Source organism: Culex quinquefasciatus, chromosome 2 (genome assembly GCF_015732765.1).
Source record: "Culex quinquefasciatus strain JHB chromosome 2, VPISU_Cqui_1.0_pri_paternal, whole genome shotgun sequence".
NCBI lineage: Eukaryota > Metazoa > Arthropoda > Insecta > Diptera > Culicidae > Culex > Culex quinquefasciatus.
Genome location: NC_051862.1, coordinates 19642955 through 19663342, shown reverse-complemented (window position 1 = coordinate 19663342; position 20388 = coordinate 19642955). Strand labels below are relative to the sequence as shown.

Genomic DNA, 20388 nt, shown 5'->3' with positions numbered 1-20388 from the left:
CCGTGTATCATTTTTTTTTTCAGTGTAGTCCATATCCATACCTACAACTTTGCCGAAGACACCAAATCGATCAAAAAAATCCTTCAAAAGATACAGATTTTTGAATTTTCATACATCATTTTTGTATGGCCAGCTGCCAAATTTGTATGGAAAATTATATGGACAAACTAATGATGCAAAATGGCTTCTTTGGGCATACCGAAGGCACCAAAAAAGTTTCAGTCGGATTAAAAAATACAAAAATTAAAATTTAAGAAATTTTAGTGCAAACAGCTGAAATCAATTTAAAATGCATTCTCCTGCGTTTAAAATCATTTTCAAGCATGTTTGGGTTTGTTAAAAAAAAAAAATAGAATTTTTTAAAATTTTCAATGTACAAAAATGTTTTCGATAATTTTTTTTTTCGTCTGATCTTGATAAATCTTTTTTTTTTTAATTCATATGTCTATGGCTTATTATTCCAATTTTTATTTGTTTATTTTATTGCATTAATATTATTTAACTTGATTAAAATTGCATCCAAATATCAGGGTGAACCCACCAAACCTAAACCAAATGAGCTAAATTTTCAGGGTAGCTTTTGGAACCATAGCTCTAAAAAATTCCGGTTGTTGCGCTTGAAATTAAACATCTCTGTCATATTTTTTTGTATATCCGTGAACCACGTTAGTGATTGTACAAACAAATGTTGCAAAATGAAACTTCATCAGATAATCAAAATTACCACCATCTTTTATGGATAAATAAAACAAAATCAACTACAATCATTTTGTTTGATTACATTTATTCTTGTAGTTCCGAATCCGTGAGACATTTATCAAACCAGTGCTACAGCAAACAAATATTCAATCTTCTGCAGTTAGTTTTTTTTTATTTTTTTTTTGTGTTTGAGGATTCACGTTTGGCAACTTTTGCTTTACGAATAAGTTAATTTTTCCTGTTATGTAATTTCCTTCTTTAACTTTTAATATTTATCTTAAGTTTTTTGCTGTTTTATTTTTGCTTGAAATTAAAATTTTGTAATTATCAAACTACTTAGTTTCACACAACCTCTCATGCTTTTTATTGATCGAAAATGGATTTTAAAATTGAAACATTACGAATTATTATTTTGGAACATGTTTACACACAGAACTGGGTCAACCATAAAATTCAATCGCTGCTAAAACTCCTACAAAACCACACAACATAACCAGTTGTGTTCCTTCTTTTGCACTCAACTGCACACCGTTCGAATCTGGCAACCAGTATTTGTCAAGAATAGTTGAATTACACTTATGAAAACTTCCATCAACCACCAAGCTTTGATTGTACTCAATTGGCCAGTACTCAAAATAGAAGTAACCCTGCACCCAACTCCAGTGCAAAACCCGTAGACGACTTTTCCTGTCAATGTAGAATCCAAAGATTTGCGCTTCCCGTCCTAGCATGTTATACAACTGCCTGGCCACTTCCAGATAACCTGCATCATCTTTCCGCAGCGTAAACACTAAGCACGAGGACTGGTACTGAATTTTCAAAATTCCCACACCTTCGAACCAATTCATTCTCACGTTGGCTGGGGATTCGACATATTTGGACTCGATGCACAGCTCCTGTCTGGCGGCGTGCCTTCTTTCGATGTAACTGTACGTATGCTTTGGTTTGAAATCTCGGAAAAAATCGTCGTATTTCACCATTTTTCTGGTATCGTTGAGAAAAAACGTATCTCTGGGGCAGTTGACTGCAAGCGATGGTACAGGGGTTGAAATTAAAAGCAAGAAAACGATGGGACACGACTTCATCGTGGCTGAGTTCTGTAACTGAGACTTTTACACATCCGGTTAGGAGTTAAAAAGAGTTTTTGAAGTTGCTTGTGGTGATAAAAAGTTTGTTGAGCCTACCAGGAAGGAGGAAGCAAACTTTTACCAATTAAGGCCCATTACATATTTGTGAAACCAAATTTCCTGGAATACATTTGGTACTTTATGAATAACATTGTGCAACACAATTTTAAGCCTATGTACGAAAAGTAATCAAGTAATCATTAAAGACAGACTTCTGTAGATTTCCCATATTGATGAATTACACATTTTTGCGTGTAATGTTACATAAAATTGCCTGAAATGATGCCAAATTTGTTTCACACCCAAGCTTTTCATTTACAGTTGAATCACTTCTTCTGTCTCCTCTCTCCTTTGACCAGTTGAATCTCAGATTGCACTTCATTTCAGCAGTTTCTGGATTGAGGCACGAAGACTTATCCATGGGATGACGCTTTTGTAAATAAGTGTACGTCTGTTTTGGCTCAAAATGTTGCAAAAAATCGTCGTATTTTGGCACCTTGAAGGTAAAATTGAGCGGTCCTGTATACTTAAGGCAGCTTACGGGTTTGGCAAACGATGGCAACGAATTTGCAATCAGCAGCACCCAAACGGCGAGCCACGGCCTCATTTTGGTTGAGCGTAACCTTTTACAATGGTGGTGTGAAGTTGAATGAAAAGTTTCCAAGGTGCTTTTGATGTATCGCAAAGTTTGGGTGACCACAACAAAAACTTTTCCCATTTGGAAACTCTTAAATGTCAAGGAATTTTACTAACGTCTGAAATTACTTATTTGTCTGAAAAGAGTTACTGCAATACTAATGAAAGTTTCTAGTTCGAAATTTAAGAATTTTTTAGTGCAGAAATTCCTATTTGCTACAATTTTTTAGAAAAAAAAATCAATTTTTACAAAACTTTAAATTTTAAAAATTTGAAATTGAATATATTTTATAATTTAGTCTCAAAAAAGTGAGAACCAATACGAAATTCGCATTGTTTGAAACTCATATTTAAAATTATGAAAATTTGATTTTTGTGAAAAAAAAATTTCTTTCCATCAACACTATTGTAGAAAGATTCCTTTAAAAATCGCAGAATTCACACAACATTTCGCGTCGTTTGATACCCATATTTGAAATAAGGAAAAATGATGCATTTAGATTTAAAAAAAAATCGCTTTGCGTGCTATATTCAAAATTCAACGATTTTTGTGAAATTTTGAGTGTTTTCAATAATAAACTCGGATTAACTCAGAATCCATAAAAGATTTCTCGTGGTTTGCCCATATTTGAATTTTAGGCAAATGTAGTATTTTTTAAAAAAAATATGGTATTTTATAAAAATTTGAGTATTTAACATTATAAAATCAAATATAATCAAAATCCACCTTAAAATTTCACGTCGAGTGATACCCATATCGCAAAATATGATTTTTTTTGAATTTTTTTAAATTGTAGATTTTGTAAAATAAGAATATTTTACTTAAAAACTCAAATGAAGTGAAAATGCAAACAAACATATGGCAAATTAAGATTTTAGTTTTGCATTTTCAAAAAAAACATTTTTTTGTGAAAAATTGAGCATTTCAAATTTAAAGCCATGGAAAGATTCAGAGGTCCGTTTGATCCCTTTATCGCAAATTATGACATTTACAATATTTCAAAAATACCTTTTAAATCGTTCGAATTTTCGAATGCAAATTAAATTTTACATGCAAAAAATTCGGTCAAATTTTGTTTTGTATGAAATTTTGTTTAAATCACTATTATTTCAAAAAATTATAACTCGGTAGCAGATTTTTTGACCATCCTTCTCTATGGCTCAAAAGTTGCGGATTTTTGTTCCCTAAAACATATCAAAAAATCTCTAAAATAAAATAAAAACAAATTTTGGGAAATTGAGTTTTTGTGAAAAAAAAAGTTAATAAAAAAATCAGCAAATTTTTTTTCCGTGTACCTTGTTTTTTCTCAAGTCCTCAACAATACCTATAATTTTACCCAAGGCACCAAATTGATCAGAAAATTCACTCAAAAGTTACAGCTGTTTGAATATTTACGTACCATTTTTGTATGGACAGCAGCCAAAATTGTATGGAGACTTGTATGGGTGAACCAATGACACAAAATAGCTTTTTTGGTCATAGGGAAGGCCCCCACAAAGTTTGAGCCAAATAAAAAAAAAAACAAATAAAATCCATTTCCGGTTTTGGTAGAGAATTGCTCTAACTAGAGCAGTTCTTTACGGAATCGGTTTTTTTTAAGTTTAATTTTTGTATATTTTAATCTATCTGGAACTTTTTTGGTGCCTTCGGAATGCCCAAAGAAACCATTTGGCATCAGTAGTTCGTCCATATAATTTTCCATACATAATTTGCAGCTGTCCATACAAAAATGGTTCATGAAAATTCAAAAATCTGTTTCTTTTGAAGGAATTTTTTAATCGATTGTCTATGGCAAAGTATTAGGTATGGATAAGAACTACACTGAAAAAATAAATGATAAACGGTAATAATTTTTTTGGTGATTTTTAATTTCACTTTTTGTCACAAAAACTTGATTTGCAAAAAATACTATTTTTGGTTTTTTTTTTATTTTCTGATATGTTTTAGGAGACTAACTTTTCAGAAATTTCCAGAACGGGCAAAAAATCTTTGACCGAGTTTTGATTTTTTGAATCAATACTATTTTTTTTCAACAAATCGAAATATTGGTCGCAAAAACTTTTCAACTTCATTTTTCGATGTAAAATCCAAGGGTTTCCAGAAGCGTTTATTACTTGCCAGTCTGCCAATTAATTACTCAAATCACTGGTCAAAAATGGTTAATTACATTAATTACTTAATTACTTTTCACTACGATAAAAAACATTTAATTTAAATTTAAGTATTCATTTCTACGGTTCTAAACTAAATTATTTATCACCTAAACTCCCAAGCTCGAGAAAAAGGGGGAATTTGTATGGAAATTCCCCCTTTTTCTCGAGCTTGGGAGTTTAGGTGTTTTAAATAGCTCATTCGATAGCTATTTAAAAAAAATATTTTGTGTTTTTTTTGTGCCAATCTGGATATTATGAATTTTGCGTACAATTTTTATTGAAAATAGCTATAGGCGATCAAACGTCAAAAATGCCCTCCACTAGAGGGCGCTGAAACTTTGGGTGATGTTTACAAAATATCCTACAGCGAATAAATTGGTTTGAAATTTGGAATTGTTTTATTTTATTATAAAATTGACATTTTATTTAATTATACCATTTTCAGATAAAAAATAAGTAGCTCAATTGATATGAACAGTATTATTTGTTTTATGGCCAATTCAACCTTTTCATTATCTGATTCGAAATTCCATTATATTTCACGTTTCAATCAACCGAACCCTTATCACTCAATTGCAAAAGAAGATTATTTAAGTTGACTTACGTGTTTTGAAGTCGTGTTTGTCATAAAAGCAAAAAAAAATACTGTACTGTTTTGCTTCAATGTATGAATTTTAATATAATTAATTAATAATTTAAAATTGTTTTCAGTTTAATGCAAATCGAATGCCATTAAAATAAAGAAGTTGTTTGAAAAAAGGTCCCCTGATTTTTCGAGCCAAACATAAACTTTGACAAATATTTGCAGCAGCTCTTCATGAAAATTGTGATATTCATCAAAATAATGTTAAGTTTTAAAATGTTTTTCAAACATTGGTTTGACATTACTTTGCATGTTTTTTTTACTCAAGCAAATTAAAAAAATCCGTTACTGAAAATACGGATAATGTGAAATGTGACATTTACATTGGATTTATTTCTGCATCTGAATATTGGTCGATTTTAATTTCACTGAGTTTGATTTTTAACATTGAAACATTTGTCTCAGAAATATTTGGAAATTTTTCGGGGAAATAGCTCTTAATAGAGAGATGTTACAGGACTGTCAATTCCTGCAGATTATGAAAAAAATATATTTTTATTTTTATTGATTTTTAAATGGCTATCACTTGAAAACTTAGTTTTTATCAATGTTTAAGTATATTTTGGTTTTAAATATTTGATCCACATAAACTTAAAATAATTTTTACTGCCTATTAGAAGGAAAAGCATAAAAAAATTAATCAATTCTAATGTAGTTCTTGCAAAAAAAGAAACATATTTTCATAATTACTTAATAAAAATGAATAGATTTCGGATTCACAAAACATTTTTCACTGGGTAATATATCATGGCGTTGCCTTTTGTTGTTAATCAGCTTCGATAAACAACATGATTAAAATAAATTTTAGGAGAGTTTTAGGAGAGAACTATGGTGAATAAGGCTTTCCTCATACAGAACCAGTCTATTTTAATCTTTGTGTTTCACTCTTATTTGAAATTAATAAAATACTGTTATAATAGATTATATATAAAAAGTAAATAGTTTCGTAGAAGAAGTACAATTTGAAAAAATCAATTACTTTAATTACTCAAAATTACTTAAATTACCAATTAATTACTTTAAATTACTCTAATTGCATGAATTACTAAGTAATTAAAGAATTACTTAATTACCAGCTGAAAATCAAAGTAATTATTAATTACTTGCCAGTCTGAGGCCTTGCTGGAAACCCTTGGTAAAATCAAATTTGCAATAAAAAAAAAGTGAAATTTAGATAAAGTATACCGTTTACAAGTTATAGCAATTTTAGGGTATATTTTTTGATAATAGTCGCAGTTATTCTTTTATTTTTAGTTAGTGCTCATGTTCGTACACTTTTGAAAAAAATATGTTTGAAAAGCCGAGAAAATTCTCTTTATTTTGCTTTTTTGAACTTTGTTGATACGATCCATAGTTGCTGAGATATTGCCATGCAAAGGTTTATAAACTGGAAAATTTATGTTTTTTAGTCTCACCCAAACAACCCACCATTTTCTAATGTCGATTTTCAATGTTAAAATATTAAACATTCGTGAAGTTTTCCAATCTTTTCGAAAACAATATTTTCAACTTTTTTAAATCAACACTCATATTTCAAAAGGGCGTAAAACCAAATGTTTGTCAAAGTAATTTTTTTTAAACTAAGAAAAAAGCATTATGTTTGATAACATTTATTCTTGTAATTTCATGAATTAACTAAACATGTGCTACAGCCAACATTTATTGAACAGGACCATGAGCATGGCTGATTTGTTTTTTTTACAATCAAGAGTTTCACTTACAGCTTAATAACTACTTTGGTCACCATCGTGTTCTACATCAAAAAGAAAGTTCTTACCCAACGAATGCAATCGCTATGAAAACTACCACAAAACAACACAACAGAATCGTCTCTTCGCTTTCATTGCTACTTAACTTCACTCCTTTTGAGTTTGGGAATAATTTCCCATCAATGGCAGTGGAATTACAGTCGAGGCTATTTCCATCAATCACCAACTCTGGATCGGTTTCAATGGGCCAAAACTCGAGAAATGTTGAATAGTTCACTAGACTATGGTACAAAACGCGTTGATGAGTTTTTTGATCAGTATAAAAACCTAGTATTTGTTGTTGTTTTTCTTTGAATTCTAAAAAACCTGCACTATTTTTCTGAAACAATATTACTGTACACCGTTCCACCGCACATTGAATTTTCAAAAATCCCCCCCGCTTCGACCAGTTGAATCTCAAATTGCACTTCAGCTCAGCAAACTCTGGAACAACGCACGAATACTCATCCTTGGGACGAAGCTTTTGCAAATAAGTGTACGTCTGTTTTGGCTCAAATTGTTGCAAAAAATCGTCGTATTTTGGCGCCTTGAAGGTAAAATTGAGCGGTGCAGTATACTTAAGGCAGCTTACGGTTTTGGCAAACGATGGCAACGGATTCGAAATCAGCAGCACCCAAACGGCGAGCCACGGCCTCATCTTGTGGTTGGTTTGAAGTTGAATGAAAAGTTTCTGAGTTGCTTTTTGATGTGATGCAAAGGTTGGGTGACCACAACAAAAAACTTTTTACTTTTTGGAAACTCTGGAAACTGGATTGGTGATTTGTGTTACCGAATTTCAAGGAATTTAGTTCTCGTCAGAAATTACTTATTTGTCTGGAAGAATTACTGCAATACGAATGATGGTCCGAAGTTTAAGAATTTTGAATGAACAACTTTCAATTTAATTTTTTGAAACAAAAATATTTATTTCTTTTAATGATGCATTTTAATCAATTTCATTGCCTTGAATTAATTAATGTTGACCGAACGAGGATTCAAAAAGCTAAGGATTGAAAATTATAATATTTAAAAAAAAATATGAAACAGTATTTTGAAAAAATAGAGTAATTTATTTTTTAAACTTAAGTTTTTTTATTTAATTATCAAAAATGTAGTGAAAATTTTTAAAAAATCATGTCTTTTATGTAATTAAATTCAAAAAATCATCATCAAATAAAATGATGTTTTAGAGTATTAAAAAAAATGAATTGAATGAGATTTGCGTCGTTTGATACCCATATTTGGAATCAGGAAAATTGAGTATTTTCAAAAGTTATGTTTTTTTTTTGTAAAAAAATACTATTTTCTACTATGAACTCAAATGTAGTGAGAATCCAAAGAAAATTTCATTTCGTTTGATGGCCAGAGTGTTGATTTTTTTTTATGTAAATAAGAGTATTTTACACCAAGGGTCCTGAATTTCTGTTCAATGAACAGAAACCACTCACTCATCGCCTATCCATTCGTCGCCTATTCCAACCCGCTAGCATTCATGAGCGAATGATACTCGCAAGCAGCTAGCGAGTGGCCCGAACTGTTCACTCAGCGAACAAATACATCGTGAAAATATTTGCCTACTCTGTCGCTCGACGAGACTCACACACTAACATGCTCAGCGAAGAGCCATTCTCACAAAATGCCAGCGCGGCAGTCTTTTTGTCTTCACGCCCTCAGTTTGCCATCAATTTGATTTTTTCTTGGTGGAAGTTTCATTGAATGGTGTCTATAATGTTATGAAATCAAAATAAATGCACAAATTAATTGATAACATTGATTTTAGGCAACCCAAATCAATGAGTATAACGCAGCGCATCACAGAAAAAAGTTTTCAGTTCAGAGTGATCGGTGACGTTCGGCCTGCCTGAGCCGTTCGGAGACTGAGCCGATCAGAGAGAGAAGGAGAGTAGAAGCGAGAGTGTTCGGGAGCGAATGGTGAGAAAGTGACAAACAGTAGGAATTCATCAGGGCAGTATCGCGTCGCCTGCTATTTGTGCTCGCGAATGGAGTGGTTGATTTTGAACAATCAGGACCCTTGTTCTGAATTTTCAAAAATTTGATATTTTTTACAATTTGAGTACCTATTATAAAATATTAAGATAGAGGGGGCCATGACAAATTTTGCGTTGTTTGCCACGCATATCACGAATTTCATTATTTTTTTTGAGTACATAATAGAAAACATTATTTTTGGGTAAAAACTTTGTTCGCGTCAGCGAACTGGTTCATTTACAGAACTTAATGCTAACAAATGGGGGAAATGGGTTTTATTTATTAAAAGTTCCATAGAATGTGGAAGCTGTTCTTAAATTTATTTGAAAATTGTATCTTTAAGAGGAATCTTATGATCGACTTGATGTCTTCAGTTAATTTGTAGGTATTGTTGAGAAGTATTTTTTTTATTTTGTACATTTTTGCTGATTTTTAAATTTTATTTCACAAAAAAAATTCTAAAATCCTTATTTTAAATTAAATTACATATTGTATTTTTTAAAGAGAGCAATTCTCTACGAAATCGGTCTTTTTCCTTCAATTTTTATTTTTGTATTTTTTAATCCAGCTGAAACTTTTTTGGTGCCTTCGGTATGCCCAAAGAAGCCATTTTGCATCATTAGTTTGTCCATATAATTTTCCATACAAATTTGGCAGCTGTCCATACAAAAATGATGTATGAAAATTCAAAAATCTGTATCTTTTGAAGGAATTTTTTGATCGATTTGGTGTCTTTGGCAAAGTTGTAGGTATGGATACGGACTACACTGGAAAAAAATGATACACGGTAAAAAAAAATTGGTGATTTTTTTATTTAACTTTTTATCACTAAATCTTGATTTGCAAAAAAACACAATTTTTAATTTTTTTTATTTTTTGGTGTGGTTTAGAGGACATGAAATGCCAACTTTTCAGAAATTTCCAGGTTGTGCAAAAAATCATTGACCGAGTTATGAATTTTTTAATCAATACTGATTTTTTCAAAAAATCGAAATTTCGGTCGCAAAAATTTTTCAACTTCATTTTTCGATGTAAAATCTAATCGCAATCAAAAAGTACTTTACTGAAATTTTGATAAAGTGCACCGTTTTCAAGTTAAATCCATATTTAGGTGACTTTTTTGAAAATAGTCTCAGCTTTTCATTTTTTAAAATTAGTGCACATGTTTCCACTTTTGAAAAAAATATTTTTGAAAAGCTGAGAAAAATCTCTATATTTTGCTTCTTCAGACTTTGTTGATACGACCTTTAGTTGCTGAGATATTGCAATGCAAAGGTTTAAAAACAGGAAAATTGATGTTTTCTAAGTCTCACCCAAACAGCCCACCATTTTACAATGTCGATATCTCAGCAACTAATGGTCCGATTTTTAATGTTAAAATATGAAACATTTGTGAAATTTTCCGATCTTTTAGAAAACAATATTTTCAAAATTTTCAAATCAAGACTAACATTTCAAAAGGGCCAAACATTCGATATAACGCCCTTTTAAAATGTTAGTCTTGGTTTTAAAACCTATGCATTGCAATATCTCAGCAACTAAAGGTCGTATCAACAAAGTCTGAAGAAGCAAAATATAGAGAATTTTCTCAGCTTTTCAAAAATATTTTTTTCAAAAGTGGGCAAACATGTGCACTAATTTAAAAAAATGAAAAACTGCGACTTTTTTCATAGAAGTCACCTAAATATGGATTTAACTTGAAAACGGTGCACTTTATCAAAATTTCACTAGAGTGCTTTTTGATTGCAAATTTGATTTTACATCGAAAAATGAAGTTGAAAAATTTTTGCGACCAATTTTTCGATTTTTTGAAAAAAATCAGTATTGATTAAAAAATTCATAACTCGGTCAATGATTTTTTGCACAACCTGGAAATTTCTGAAAAGTTGGCTTTTTATGTCCTCTAAAACATATCAAAAAATAAAAAAAAATAAAAATTGTGTTTTTTTGCCAATCAAGTTTTAGTGATAAAAAGTTAAATAAAAAAATCACCAAATTTTTTTTACCGTGTATAATTTTTTTCCAGTGTTGTCCGTATCCATACCTACAACTTTGCCAAAGACACCAAATCGATCAAAAAATTCCTTCAAAAGATACAGATTTTTGAATTTTCATTCATCATTTTTGTATGGACAGCTGCCAAATTTGTATGGAAAATTATATGGACAAACTAATTATGCAAAATGGCTTCTTTGTGCATACCGAAGGCACCAAAAAAGTTTCAGTCGGATTAAAAAATACAAAAAAATCGAATGACCAAAATCCTAGAGAACTGTTCAAGAGACAAAAAATCGTTTTTTTTTTTGGGGCAGAGAATCGAGTAAACTTTTTTCGTTTTTTTTAAATATATTCTACAGATATTTTGAGAAAAGTGCGCCATTTTAGAGATAAAGTTACTTGAAATTAAAATAAATTTAGCATAGCATAGCATTGGTGTCTACCCGTAGCTGCTACTTCGTTATTGACCAGGACCCCCAAACATTGCTCCGTGGACCACAGATGAAAAGTAGGAACCAATTATCACCCCTTCGCAATTTTCAAAGGTCCCTATCGTGCTGATCAATACCGACGCCGGCCACGACCAGAGGTAAGACACGGGGAAGTGGATGGGAATGTTAGCCGATACTTGAGAGATGGAACCGCTAAATCGGCTGCGTCTCCGACAAAGTATCACATGAGTTTTGAGGGGTTAGTAAGATGGGTATGAGGTCAGGATTCACTGTGGTAGGTGATGCGACCATAAGCAATTTGTTTATCGGTTGAAATTTTAAAAATCTTAGGCAGCCGGCTGCGGAAAGATAGCCATCTAGCGATTTAAATATAGTATTAATTCGACCGCGATTCTCCAGAAATTCTCCGTCGGCGTGCCTTCCGATCAACGGTGATGTAGGAAGGGCTTCATTTATTAAAATAATTTTATATCATAAGCCTTAAAAAATATTCGACGGCGTGCCTTCCAATCATAGATGATATAGAAAGGACTTAATCCAGCAATACGACTTGCTAGTCTCAAAAAAATAGGTACGTTTTTATAGAAAACTATAAAAAGAGAACAACACAAAAAAAACTCATCGGCCAACGAACGCGAGTGAAAAAAAAACAATGAAAAAAAGAAGAAGGTAAAAAAAACAGAACTGCGCGTCCCTAAAAGCACCACACTACTCTCACTTGAAATTAAAATAAATTTAACTAAAAAAAATCAGTGTTTTTTTTTTAATTTAAGATTTGTAAGTCTAAACAGCTATCAATTTTTAGTGCCAATATTTTAATGTTTTTTAGATAAATTTTAAGGAAATTTTCTAATGTTTTCGAAAAATATTTATTTAGAGGTGGAATTTTCAATTTTCAAAAAAAAAATTTGGATTTATTTTTTTCCAAAACAAACATTTTTTTCAATTTTAAACAGCTAAAAAATTGAAAAAAATAATAAATAAAAATCGATAAGTTCTCATTTATACCCACAACATTGCCGAAGTTGCCAAAACAATCAGAAAGTTTTCCCCAATAATACAGATTTTCGAATATTTGGGTACCATTTTCTATGTACAGTGGCCAAAATTGTTTGGAACCTCATATGGATGAACCAATAACACAAAATGACTTGTATAGTCATAAGAAAGGCCCCCACACAGATTGAGCCAAATAAAAAAAATCAACATTTTTTGTCACAACATCCTGTCACTTTGAGGGTTAAAAGGCCCCACCAAAAAATCGCTCTCCCTTTCTCTAAACACGGGAAATAACGGGGAGGCGGTTGAAGCTGAGTAAGTTTGAGGGGACAAAATTATCGTCACATTATCGTTCAATTTTAGGCTTGGCCGAACCCAACTGGTCTGACGCGCCAGCACCACCATCAAAAAGGAGTGTCTCCTCAACTCCATTAAGGGGAGGAGGTGAGCAGGGGGGTGGCTGGTTAGCTTTTCTCGCCTCTTGTTGCTTTTGCTGAACCTGGTGGAAAAAAGGTGGTTTTGTGAAAATGATCCCGGGTTGATAACGGCTTTAAAGCAGTCATTAAAAATATATTTACTTTTGAGCGTCTAAAAGGTAAAAATGGCTCCATCAAGGGTTTGCTGTCGTTGTTTTTTGGAAAAGGTAACTTTCGTGGAAAGTTTTATCAGTATTTAATCGTTTGTCGTTTCGGTCTTTATCGAGCGTGGGATTAAAATTGAAGGTGGGGTGTTGAAGATGCTTGGCTTTGATTGGAAAATTTTCCTGAAGGTATCAATTTCTTTCGTCAGGGAAAAGCTCATTACGTGTCACTCCCCCACTCCCCACCTCGCATCTTTGATGGGTTAAATTTAATGGATTGTTTCAAACTTTTTCGCGTGATGAGGGATAAGTGCGCTGTCCTTTGAAATTGAAGATAATCCACTCGGAAAGAGGGTGGTATGCAAAAGTTGACAACGCCTAAGGCGATTAAGTTGACACTTGGAGCTTTATGAAAAGCTGCCTGCTGAGAGGAAATGTTTGATCGTGAGCTGAAACACTTGAAAACTTTTGAGGACATTAGAACTTGAAACTCATCTCAGATTTGAATAATTTACCTTCCTCTGATTGCGTAATTTTCCCATTAGACAAATATGGTAATTTTCCCGCACCAATTTCGATTTCTTTCTTCCAATGAATTCATTACTCCCTCAAAAAAAAAAAAAAAAAGTTCATCGGAAGAGCACGAGTTCCGATCCCGTTTCATCCAATCAGTCCTCATCAATTTCCATAACGTTACTCCCACAATCCCCATCAATCCTTGCCGCCACCTTCACTGCGTTCCTTTCCCACCAACAATATTCGATCGATTTTCTACACCCTTTCCACATGTGAACATGGTTCGCTTTTCCAGAAATCTGAAAAAAAGGAAGAAAAAAAATCTCAACTCCGCCATCAATCTCCGGATGTGTTCCGCGAAAAAGGAAGCAATCGAAGAATACATTCGCGATGGAAAATTTGAGCGAACCCCTTTTTTTCTGCTGCTCCGCGTGACCAAAATGCGATCTCAACTTTGAGGATGTTAGATGAAGTTATTTTGGGCCACAACTAGGTTGCGAGGATTTTTGGGAGTTGGTTTGATGCTGGCATTTCTTCGAAATTTAATTTTAAAATTTGTGAAATTTTGGGAAAAAACAGTCATTTGTATAAAACAATGTAAATGAAAAACATAACTGGTAGCCGCAGTAATCAATCAAGACTGCCATTTCGAAAAAATAAAATTATTTTATTATTTAAATTTTTAAAAATATTTAACTTTTCAATAAACAAATACATGTACATTAGCTTTGCTTTGCGTTGTTTCATATTTTTTGTTTTCACTTTGATTAAAACGTCATAAGGCATTGTGATTTTTCACGACAAAAAAATAAAATTTCGCGAAATGCCAATTACAAATTATTTGAATTTAACAGCAATTTTCCGGTGCTCTAATCCGCTTAAAATAAACGCAGCAATTTGTTATTTTAGAGTAATTGTAAACTGGAAAGTTACTAAAAAGTAAGCAGAAGCTCAAGATACAAAATATTCATTGTTAAAATATGAATTCAATTTTGTTAAATTCTGATGATTTTCAGCAAAAGGTAAATTTGAATACTCCAAAAATTTTAGGATTGTTTTTATTTAAGGTTTAATTGAATACAGAATATTTAATTAAGCATTTGAAAAAAGTTTATGAAAACTTCTGAATAAAAAAGTTTATAATCAAAATGTTTTTATTGTGATTTTCCTCACGTTCTTTAAAATTTGTTAATCGTTTTCAAAAATGAATGCTGAACCTGAATTTGCCATGCTTTTTTTTCAACAAAATGTCAGTTGACTATCTTGTTGAGATTTTGATTTAACCCTCTGCTGCCCACATTTTTTGAAAATTTTTATTTTTCCCGTTCCCTCCCCAACATTTTGAGCAATTTTGTTCTAGGAAAAACTTTATTTCTCTTGTTTTAATTTTATTCTTGTTTTATTTTTAGTACTTTAATTTGCATTTATCTCGTTCAGTTTATTTATGTTTTTGATAGTATTTGGTCTATTTAAACACCTCCTATCATTACATTTTGCCTTTCTATTTTTTTCATGTTTTTACAGTAACATTTTCAATTTTTTGCTTGTTTTTCACATTTTCTTCTCTAAAATGGCACCATCATCGTTCAAATTGTAAAAAATGCGTAGAGGCATAGTCTGGGATGCTACAAAAAACTATAAAAAACTTTGGCAAATTCACATAAAACAAGTCACACTTCCAACCTTAGAATTTTCTTAAATTTTATGTGTTCTTCTTTCCAATGCTTTTTAAAGATCAAAAATTGGTAGGAAAATTGTTTTTCGGTGATTTTATAGATCGCAGCCCGTCTACAGGTGGGGTTGAGTTGTTGAGGTTTATAAAATCATAGAAAATCATAATCTTCCTAAGGGGCAATTTGGCGATTATTTTGAATTTCACAGTATTTATCAAATTTCATGGATTACATGGCTTCCCCAAAATCGCTAGGCCTAGTGATGACATTGATTTAGGCTTATTTTATCTACCGACCATTTCTAACAGTTTCGGAAACAAATTAAATTGTGATAAATTTTTGGAGATTTTGTAATTGTAATCATGAACGGATTTTCGTCAAATATTTGCTTTTAAGAATTTTAACAAGTAATATATTTTGAAATTTATAATAAAGTTATATAATTTTAGAATTTTTATTCAAAATTCAAGTTATTTATTGTTTCAGAAACATTAAATGTTGAGTCTAAAATAATAAAGTGTTTTTTTTTCTATTTTCTTCCAACTTGAAATACAAATATTGTTTAGTAGTACAAAAGGATTTCGAGCAATAATGTTTTTTATTTATTTTTTATTTGGATGACACATTGGATTTCTTTCTCTATTATCAAAGAGGCCATAATATATGAAAAATGATCTGAAAAAACTGTGTGAACACCTTTTTAAGTAGCAGGGTTCATTTGAATGGAATTTGAAAATTTCCACATGATTTTATTATAATAATGAAAAAATTAAATTAAATGAAAATTGATACAATATTTCGTGAGAAATATATAGGGCAGTTTTTGTTTATTTTGTCTCTCAAAAGCTGTTTATCTACAACGGTAAATGCAATATTCTAAAGCAAATTAATTCCACATTTTCCAATACCTTTGAAAAAAATGAGACTAAAGTTTTTTTAAAAGGACAAAGAAAAAAAGTTATCGTTATATTCATCAGGGAATGATAAAAAATGTTGTGTCAATGTGTAACATTGCATCAACTTGTGAATTATCATCAGTTTTTGGTGAATTTTCATCAGGTTCACATTTTTACACACTTTTAAGGTAATATTATTCAAAAAAGAGGTAATATTTAAAAAAAAAATTTCAGCCTTCCAAGATTCAACTTTTTTTCTGTGCTAAAAATCAGTTTTAAGTGCCTCCAAAAATTAACAACACTGTAATGAATACTTAGACCTTCTTGTGTCATCTTTGACACGGCAAATTTAATTTTGAATAATCTTTAAAAATATAAAATTAGCTTTATTCTTGTTTTTTAATGAAAAAATGATGGTATTTTATTTTTTCGGATTCTTTTTATCAATATTAAAACATTACTGAAAACACCAAATCAATTTGATCGGAAATTCGCTTCCAAGAAAACAGATTTCGAATATTAATGAATTTTATTGGCAAGTTTTGTAAAAATAATTCATGTTAATATTACACATGAGGAAATGTCTAATATTTCTTCTAAACTACACAGAAAAAAAATGATGGTAATATTCATCAGGAAATGGTGACAGATTTTGCATCAAAAACAAAAGTGTAATCTTACTTCAGAAAATTATGAATTTTCATCACATTACACATTTTTTCGGTAATATTACTCAAAAAAGAGTTAATATTCAACCTACCAAATTTTCAACATTCCAAAATTCAACTATTTTTTTGCTGTGTATGTAAGTTTACGTCTTTTAATGTGTAATTTTACTCATTCTGCTTAAATTGAAGTAATATTACATCGAAAAGTGGTTATATTCAGCCATTAAATTCTTAAACCTTTCAAATTCATTTTTTTGTTTACTTTTTACAAACGTCAATACAAATTTGACAACCTCAAACAAAAAAAAAATAATACAAATTTTCCCTCTTGGTATAAATAATGAATTCTATAATGATTATTTACTTTGTTCATAATTTATTGATACGTTGATATTCCTTAATTTTTTTCAAGGTTTTTTAAACGGAGTTTCAATCATTAATTTCAGCAATAATCATGTTTTTTAGGCATTCTTTTCCAAAAAAATAAATAACGCAAAAAAGACTTTCCCTCAAACTCACCTTATGCATCGGCGTGCCCCAGAAATCGTTCAGGAACACATTCTTGATCGACGAGTGCGGTCTCAGGTCGCGATTCTCCTTAATCGCACTGATGTCGTCGAACACGAAGCCACAGTTGAGGCTGTTGTGGTAGCACAGCACACAGGTCAGCGCGATCAACGCCCCGTACAGATGGTGGGAGGCCATTTTTAAACGATTTTGAGAAAACACTTGTTCACTTACGATTTCCCCCTCACTCTTCTATTTTTAACTTTATTTTTTCTACTTTATTTTTTCGCTCAAACAAACAACATTTACGCTAAACTTTTTTCTTGCCTACGTTTTCTAATACTTTGTTTAATCAACTTTAGCCTGCTCCCGGACTAACCGGAACTCAGAAGGACCCCGCGGAAAAAAAACGAAACAGGCGAAAATTTAAGCTACTCTTTCTAAACATGCCCTATGATGCCACCGTTTTCTCGATATAACAAACATACAGCGAGACACTCGCGACGAGGAGGCCTCTTCTGGCGTTGGTGCAAATTGAATTCCGCTGCTGTCGTCGTAATTTGATCCTTTTTGGGGCGAAGACGATGTCGGAGTAGAAGGGCAGATGGTGTTATCTGAAATAAGGAGTGGGTAAAGAAGAAGAGAGAGGGGAAAATCGGATTAGGTTTATTATGCATTAAATATTAAAATCTGTCTTATTTTGCTTGGTTTTCGGGAACGAGGGTTGGTTAAGATATCTGGAATGTTTAAACAAGCGTTGAAGTCATGTGGTGTTGTAAAAAAGTGAATATGACATGTTTCAGAAAATCCTTTAATTTGTATATAATTTTCAAACTTTTAAGTTGACCCTATGAAACACCCTTTGAATGGACTTTTAAGTCAAATGTTCATGTGTTTAGTCTATTCACATTCAAATCAAAACGATGTTGAAAATTATTGCCTTCCGACATAAGTGCTGAAAAGTTCAACATTTTAGCACCCATTTCAGTATAAAAATAGATTTAATAGCTATCCATTATTTTTTTTCAATCTTTTTTTTCGTTATTTGCCGGTCACTTTCTTGTTTATTTTTTTAACGTGTCATGTTTTATGAAACTTTTTTACTACGTTCTACAAAGTTTATAGCTGACAAGGACAAAATTACACAAAAAAGAAAAAAAATATCTTGTAACGATTTAAGGAAAAACCTGAAAAAAAAAATTTAGAGGAAAGTTTTGATGATTTCCTTCTTCCATTTCCAGTTACAAGTGTTGGGAAAATTTCGAAGCAACATAAATAAACGCATGGAGTTACTTTTTGAAAACTTTTTTTGGTTTTTGAAATAGAACTGGGATTATACATTTTTTTCTCTTACCACCCCGTTGATTTTTTCTTCCTAAAAAAACCATTAGGAAAGGTCATAAAATAACTAAAAATACTCAGAACTAGCAGAACCGATTTTGTCCGAATATGTGTCATTCGATTTGTCTTGAGGTCCCATAAGTCACTATTAGTAAAGTTGGTGCAGTTTTTCAAACGTATTAAAATGAGGAAACAAGAAACCGGCTTAGTATACACTCTACACCTTAACATTTGACGATATATTTGAAAACAAGCTTTAACATGCATTCAGATAATAGCAAATTTTCCTAAAAATAAGCTTTTGCAAATAATTTTATGAAGAATGCATCAGTCACTGAGGTGGTTTAAGTAAGTTTATTACACGCAAGTTCGCGTTAACGTGAATAGAGTCCATGTCAACGGGAACTAGGAAGCAAACTGTTCAATTTGTATGGTGCAAAATCCAAAATTGCAGTCATTATTATTCAATATCTTGGCAGTTTTAATGTTTTTAATGTTCATCAATTTCCTTGATCACGGCCAGGTCGACGGAAAATTGAAATATTATGCCATAACCTAAAATAAAAGAAAAGGATAATAAAAATGCGTTAAAATTATTTACTGAGCAAAGTTTGAAAGTTTTTGTTCTTTATTTTAAAATTCAAGTTTTTGGACTTTATTTAAAAATTCAGATTTTATTTCTTGTATTCATAAGTTATTTCAATTATGATTAACATCATAAATTTATAATCAAATTTGATTGTGTGTGAAACAATATTTTTTTATGTATCAAAAATTTCATAAAATAGAAAAATCCTGTTTTCTACAAAGTGCAGAAACAGGCATATTTTTTAACGGTAGCCAAAACTTTAGTGACTGTTTTAATCGACAATCTTTGACAATCTTCGACAATGGAGAGACCTCCACTTTCATTAAGACTCCTAAGATTCACTTAGACATCAATCTGTTCTGTGTAAATTAAGAACAAAACAAATTTTAATTAATGTTAATGTCAATCTCTCCCTATTCCTCACACTTAGCTAATGTTCCCAAAAAACATGAAACATGAATTTTCATTTATCAAACATAATTTTTATAGAAGTAATCTAAAAACTGATTTTAAAATATTTACAAAACAATAAATAAGGTAAAAATGAACCTTATTAATTGTTTTGCAAATATTTTAAAATCAGTTATTAAAGTACTCCAACGAAAATTTCTGTTGGAAAAATAAAAATTCATGTTTCATGGTTTTTTGGGAACATTTAAATTTTTTATTACTAACAAATGAATTCCCTAAATAGAAAACCGGAATTATGATTTTTTGAAAAAAAAACATTTGTTTTTTTTAATAAAAAATAGTGTCAAAATAAATTTCAAAAATCAATTTTAAATGCCAAATCAAATTTGCAATCGTCAATGACCTAACAATTTTTGTTAAAGGCATTTTTGAGTTTTTTCGAAGATAATTTTTTTTTCAATTGAAAAACAGAAAATACGCCTGTACAAAAAAAATTGTTTGAAAACCAGAGAAAATTTCCTGCAGTTTTCTTTTTAAACTTTGTTGATCTGATTGCTGGTTGCTGAGATACCTCTTGAAGTTGTAATTTTGTGAGAAATGAGTTTTTGTTAGTGACATCTAATAAGCTCACATTTTTCAACTCGCGATATCTCGGAAACTATTGATGCAATTTTAAATGTTGAAAAATGAAACTCTTGTTAAATTTCAAATAAATGCAAATAATTTAGAAATTTAAAAACTTAGGCCGTAATTTTATTTTTT

At 31.1% G+C, this 20388-nt stretch overlaps 1 protein-coding gene across 1 annotated transcript in view; it reads right to left on the bottom strand.

Annotated features, from left to right (window-relative positions):
• Window positions 1-17587, bottom strand: part of LOC6051490 (protein O-mannosyl-transferase Tmtc3) — a 471860-nt gene extending 454273 nt beyond the window's left edge. Inside the window, exon 1 of the mRNA XM_038251901.1 lies at window positions 17298-17587. Coding sequence (XP_038107829.1) covers window positions 17298-17483 — 186 coding nt within the window. The 5' untranslated portion in view covers window positions 17484-17587. The remainder of the gene's footprint in view (window positions 1-17297) is intronic.
• Window positions 17588-20388: the final 2801 nt, after the last annotated feature.